Raw genomic sequence first — 6,568 nt, 5'->3', positions numbered from 1 at the left:
GGTCTTGAACTCTGGGTCTTGAGTGGCACAGCCCATCAAGGCACTGCTTCTTGGACCCACATTCTAATACCATCTGCCCAGACTTCCTCTGAGGACTCTGGTTGTCCCTCATCTGGGCTAAGGCTCCCTTTAAACACACTGGCCCTCCAAGCCCCAGCTCTCCCCACTCTTCCCTCCTCTCTAGCTATCTAGCTATTTAATTAAGTAATCCTCACCTGAGGACATGTTTAGAGGAAGGGGGGAGAGAGAGAGAGAAACATCGATGTGAGAGAGAATCGTCGATGAGTGGTACACGCCCTAACCAAGGATGGAACCGACAGCCCAGGTATGTGCCCTGACAGGGAATCGAACTGGCAACCTTTTGGTGCACAGGACAATGCTCTGTGCACTCTGGCCGGGCTCCCCTCCCTTATTTGTCTTGTGGCTGGCCCTCTTGCCCTTCTCCCCAGGCTGGTGGCTTCCTAGAAGGGGGTCCTTTCAACCCATGACTCCTTCTACGTCTACCACCCACTTTGTGCAGCTACTCCCCCAGCCTGGAACTGGGTCTGCCCAGCTTTCCAACCTGTGCTCCGTGAAATGCTGTGGTCTCGAAATCAAGTCTGCAACAGAATGGTTGCCCATTAATGTGTTGAGTCCTGAGCCTCAGCCCCTGGAGGTTCTGACTTAGTAGAACAGGGTGAACATGGGAATCAGCGTGTTTCCCAAGTATCCTGCACCCCCGACCCACCTGCTGGCAGTGACAGGCAGGTGGTCCAAGGACCCTCTTAGAGAACACCGTGCTGCTGCCTCCCTCCCACACAGCAGCCACTTGTGTTGACCTCCCGCACCCACCAGGCTCCAGCTCAGGGACTATCAGGCTCTGCGAGTTCCCGGGCCTCCTGCCCCAGGGCCTGGCACGTGGAGGTTCACTTCATGAATGAAGGAGTGAATGAGGGGGGTGGGAGGAGGTAAGAATGGCATTTGAGAGTATTCTGCCCACTTGGGAGATGAAGGAACAAGGTTAAAGCCTTAGAAGCTCCTCACTGAACTCCCTAATAAGGAGAGGTGCCAAAGCTTCCTGATTAAATAAGAATCATTTACGGAGGGCCTACTATTTGTTAGAAAGTTTTTAAGTGTCAGCCCAGTGACCCAATCTGGCCCACCAGACTTGTTTTGTTTAGCCAACAGTATTTTAATGTTTGATTCAGTATTTTTAAATTGGCAGATTTCACATAAAAGCTCTGATGCTTTGGCTGTCTTGGAAGTCAGAAGAGCTGGCTGTACTGGACCGGCACTTCCCACACATCAGTTCCTGGGACAGCTGTCTGCTTTGTAGGCTCTACGCTCCATCCAGTTTGCAGTCCCCACCACTCCCACAAAGTGTAAGTGTGGGCACATGGAGCCTGAATTTTGGGACCAGGGACCAAGCTGGCTCATAGAGGATTCTGTGACCTCCAATATATGAACACCCACCTGCGGGCAGTGCTTATCCCAGCATTTGCTTTTCTAACTTTTAGCAGCTTGGTGAGGAAAGAATTATTCCCATCCTACAAGAGGATCCCGGAGGTGGCACATGAACCCAACAGCAACTTAGCAGGGAATCAAACCCAGGCCTGCCCGGGCTTACTCTCACTGCCCCGGCTCCTGACCATTCATCCAAATAGCTCTCCCTTCCCTGAAGGACACTGTAACTTCCTTGTTGCGTCACCAGCTCAGTCACAATTGGTTTGAGGGCAGAGCATGGCCCAGCCTACCAGATCCCCAGGGCAGCCCTGCCAGCCCAGCTCAGGCTGGCCCGGCTTGGCCTCACACGCACCATGAAGTACCCTCTGGTGCCGCTGGTGAACGACCTCACGTTCTCTTTCCTGGTGTTCTGGCTCGGCTTGCCCGTGGCCTTGCTGTTGTTCTTATTGATCGTCTGGTTTCGCTTCTTACTTAGCCAAGGTGAGCCACCCAGGCTGGGCCCTAATCCTGGAGCTGGGCAGGGGTCTGGAAACCACTGCGGAGAGAGGAGCTTCTTTGGGGGCATTTTCACTGCTGGCTCAGAGCCAACAAGCAGTCACCTGAAAAAGAAAATGACTAATTTGGTAGTTTAGTTTCTTAGAGTCCAAGGGTGAATCCCTGAGTTCGGCCGGGAAGCAGTATGTGTGTGTGTGTGTGTGTGTGTGTGTCCCCTCAGGGCCGCGGCTGGCATGTAAGGTTTTGGTGCTAGCCATGGCCCTCGGAAAGTGGTGACCCCTCTGGGCAGATGAATTAGTAGAAGGTGTCCCTTCCTGTGAGTGCAGCCAGGGCACAGGCTCTGAGAGCAGAGCGTAGGCTGGGTTTCAGTCCCTCTCACCCTTCAGCTCAGTGCTCTTGTGCAGTAAACACTGCACAGTGGGAGGTGGCAGCCTTAGGCATTTATCAGGGGCCAGTGACCACTCACCCTTTTCCCCTGGACCATACATCCGGGAGGACCCAGTTTCTCTGGGACATAGGGTCCTGAGCTCAGCGTACTGGGGTGGAGCTGGCCCCTGGAAGCTGGGGGTGGGCAGGGATGCAGCTTGGCCATGTGGCAGGAATGACACCCTGCCCGTCCTGTCTCGCTGGGCTCTTCCTCGGGACAGCTTGACCTCCCACCTCCTGCTCCTCAGCCCCATGAACTTTGGCCAACTGGGCAAGCAGGGAGGGCAGAGTGTGCTGTCACCTCTGGTCAGATGGCATTGAGACGGGGTGAGCAGTTCACCCCCTAAACTACCCCATGATTTCAAATGTGGGGGTCATGGTGTAAATATTGGGAGCTCCTGGTGAGAGCTTTTAGAGAATGATCTCCTCATTCCCAGGATACACCGTGGCCCTCGGGCATCGGGCAGTGGCTGGTGGAGTCAGCATATGTGTCTGTGTAATGGCTATAACAGCCGTCGGTCTGGAGTCTAGGGGATGTGGGCCCAGATTCCAGCTTTGCCCCTCAACAGTTCATAATGACAGCTGGGCTTTTCTGAACCTGTGCACTAGGACTGTGCTCAGTACCTGGTGCGTAATGTTTCATTTAGCCCCAGAATAACCTTGTGAAGTAGTCCTTACTGTACGACTGGGGAAACTGAGGCTTGAGAGAGAAGCCACCTGCCCGAGGTCACGCACCGAGGGAGTAGTTAAGACTCTGGCACCTCCCAGCTGTGTAGCCCTGGGCAAGCCCTCCCGAGCCTTGGTTTTCTCATCTACAGAATGGAGATAATAATGGTCCCTGCCCTTTTGGAGAGATGCGCAGCAAGGGCGTGGCGCACAGCACAGGTACACATAGTAGGTGCTTGCAGGCTGAGAAATGATCTAGTCCATATTGGTTTTGTCAGGGAAGGAGGAAGAACAGCAGTGGCTTTGAGTGGCATCTCTGGAAGGGGAAGGGACATCTTCCCTGAGGTCTAAGGCTCTGATTTCCTCCAATTCATTCTCCTTGGAGGCCCTGCTTGAAAGCTACTTGCACCTGCCCTGCCCCACCCCTTCTCACCTTTCTCCTGAGAGGCAGTTTACCTGCTGACATCTCACCTGAAACAACCAATAAATAAATTCTTTTTGTTAATTTTTTTGGTTAATCCTCACCGGAGGATATTTTTTTTCATTGAGTCTTAGAGTGGAAGGGAGGAGGGAGAGGGAGGGAGAGAGAAACATTGATGTGAAAGAGAGAGACATCAATTGGTTGCCTCCCAAACGTGCTCCAACCAGGATTGAACCTGCAACCCAGGTACATGCCCTTGACTGGGAATCGAACCTGCAGCCCTTCAGTGCACGAGCCAATGCTCTAATCACTGAGCCATTCTGGCCAGGGTTCTTTTGTTATTTTTGCAATGAACAGAAACTGCCCTTAAAGTGAGTTGAGTGGCCCTTCTTCACCGTCTCTGTCTTCCTGGAACTCTCAGTATTACTGTGTCTGTTCTGTCCTTGTGCTGGGAACTGGTCCAAATCCAGGGTCTGGGCCTGCCAGGGTTTGGTGGGGACTGGGGCTTGCAAGACCCTCCTCTGTGGTTTAATATCTGTTGTGGATCTCTTTATTGGAGTCAGTTTTGTCTGGAATCCAGTGGAAAGCAGACAAAGTAGCTCTGACTCCCCTCCACCCCTGCCTGGCCAGGCTCCACAGGGCAGTTTCAGGGCACAGGAGGCAAGGGTTGAGCAACATACCTCGTGGCCATTGTGGCCAAGGAGTATGCACTTTCCCCAGTCGGGGGGGAAGCAAGTGGGCAGAGAGAAGGAAGCTTTCTGGTGAGCCCTGGGAAGCTGGCCATGGGGACAGCATTAACCCCCTGCCATTATATAGCGAGAGAGGACCAAGCCAGGCGTGTCCTTCAAGGGGAAGACCCTGGAATTTGCAGAAAGAAGAGGGGAGACCTCTAAGTAAATGGACTTAGGGCTAAAACAGAAGTGGGCACCATAGGCTATGCCTGTTGAGGGTCCTGACCGCTCCTCAAGCTGGTCCTTGGAGTGAGTTGTTAATTTCAAAGCTGCCTTTGAGGTCCCCGACCTCAAACAGGTGCACCCAATGGAACATGTGGCACCTAGTACAGGAGGCACATTTGAGTCCAGCAGGACCACTTCCTGGCTGTGAGCCTTCCCTACTGTAGAATATGAAGAACATCGGTAATTGCCTCAGGAAGTCGTTAAGAGGGTTAAATGAGAAGAGGTATGTAAAACATGTAGCACATAGTACGTGTTCAGAAAACTATCGCCATATCTAGTGAAGATCAGCCACTTCAAGCTATGGCGCTGATTTTTAACTGATAACTGCCAACACTATTGAATGCCCGTTTTACAAATCTCACTTCAGTTAACCCTCATTATAGAAGAGGCTATTGTTGTGCCCATTTTACAGATGAGGACAATGAGGCTCAGTCTTTTCTAACTTCGGTTCTTGGTCTGCAATCTGAGGGCCTTTTTCAGCCTTCTTTACTTCTTTGCAGCTGGTGAAATAAGAGTCTATGTAGTAAGAAAAATAACAACCTCCTCTGCCCTCTAGCCTTTCTCCCCTTGCCTCCTAAGGTAAGCCATGTGAGCAAGCTCATGCACCTATTTAATGACACCTGCAGGTTTAAAATAAATGGAGGAGGAAGTATTCTTTGTTTTCCTATTAAAAAAGGGGGGGGGGAGGGAATTCTATCACATAGATTCCTCTGAAGTTTGCTTGAAACACATAGACATCCTATAAGCAGAAAGGTACAGACCCAATGCAGTTACTGTAATAGCTTCATGACCTGCCACCGGATGGACAGGTGGGCCTCCATTAGGTGTGACTGTGCCATACTTTGACCAACTGGAACTCTCATGGTGGACGTGCACACACATGGTTTCTAGGGTGCTTTGTTTTGTGTGTATTTTACCACAAAACGGCTGCAATGGAAATCATTGTACCTGTATACTCAGATATTTGTGAATGAATGGACTGGTGGACAAATGGGTGGTTGGGTTTGTGTCTCCTCCGTGCCTGCTCCTGGACTGCTCCCAATGCAGGTAGGCCGTTTGCTCATCTCAGGGTCCTTCCCTGATTAGTAGTGGACAGGGCCTCTTGGTGAGTTACAGAGCAACCTTTTTGATCCCTGGTCACCATTCCAGGCCCTGAAGTCTTCCCGGGGTCTCAGGGCTGGCCCCCTGGCCTCAGACAAGGCTGCAAGGATGCCCAGGCCTGGCAGGGGGCTCCTTGTGGATCAGGGATAGGAGACAGGATGTGACCCTCCAAGAAGCCTTGTCTTGCTCCTCCACAGGTTCAGAGGAAAATGAGTCGGATTTGTGCTTTGACTGGGAGCCATGGAGCAAAGGCCCAGCCGAGTGGGACAGTACACTCCAGAGCCAAGAGGAGGAGAGGCCCAGCCAGTGAGCCAGTTCTGCCAGGTGAGGCCCTTTTTGGGAGATGGCGGGGGGAGGAAGGGGAGGGCGGCCTCAGAGACTGTCCACAGCCTCGGGCAGCTGCCAGATGGACAGCGACTCCCTCCGCCATTGCAGAGCTTGCCATCTCTGCCGCGTCGGAGAACCTTCTGCCTCATTGTGTGGGAGACCTGTTCTTGCCATGTGGGAGCCACCTTACAAAGGTCCCCCACCCTTTGCTTCTTGGCCTCACCTCCTGCAACTCTCCCTGGGGGCTTTGCCCTGGCTGTTGCCTCCGCCTGGAACCCTTCTCCCCTAGACATCCGCGTGGTACACTCCCTCACCTCTGAGGTTTTGCTCAAATTCACTCTCTCAGCAGGGTTCCCCCGACTGCCCTCCTTATTACGGACATCTCTCCCAGCTTCACGGCCCCCCTGCTCTGCTTTCCCTTATCTTTTGCCACGGTGGGGGCTCAATGGATGTTTGTAGGAGGGATAAAATAATACTGATAATAATGCCAGCTGATACTCCTTGGGTACCAGGCCTGTGCTGAGCATTTCCCTCTCACACATCATTTATGAAAGCCCACAAGGAGGATGGTGTATTGGTGTCCATTTTACAATCGAGGACGCAGGGCAGCAGTGCCGCAGGTGACGTGCCCAGCGTGAAGGAGCCCCACAGCTGTGCACACCAGGTGGCCTCATCCAATCCAATGGGGCTAAACGCCATCTCCCTGCCAGGGGCCCCCAAATGTGTGTATCTC

General features: G+C 52.7%; 1 protein-coding gene across 1 annotated transcript; it reads left to right on the top strand.

The window, feature by feature from the left end:
* Positions 1-1,796: 1,796 nt before the first annotated feature.
* Positions 1,797-5,818, top strand: ADIG (adipogenin; the record flags this gene model as incomplete). Its single annotated transcript, XM_081096902.1, has 2 exons — positions 1,797-1,923; positions 5,706-5,818. The coding sequence occupies 2 exons, from the start codon at positions 1,797-1,799 to the stop codon at positions 5,816-5,818; spliced, it is 240 nt and encodes a 79-aa protein (XP_080953028.1).
* Positions 5,819-6,568: the final 750 nt, after the last annotated feature.

The sequence above is a fragment of the Myotis nattereri genome, assembly GCF_964212035.1.
Source record: "Myotis nattereri genome assembly, chromosome: 8".
Lineage (NCBI taxonomy): Eukaryota > Metazoa > Chordata > Mammalia > Chiroptera > Vespertilionidae > Myotis > Myotis nattereri.
Note: the sequence above shows the minus strand (reverse complement) of the source record. Positions and strands in the feature narration are given on the sequence as shown.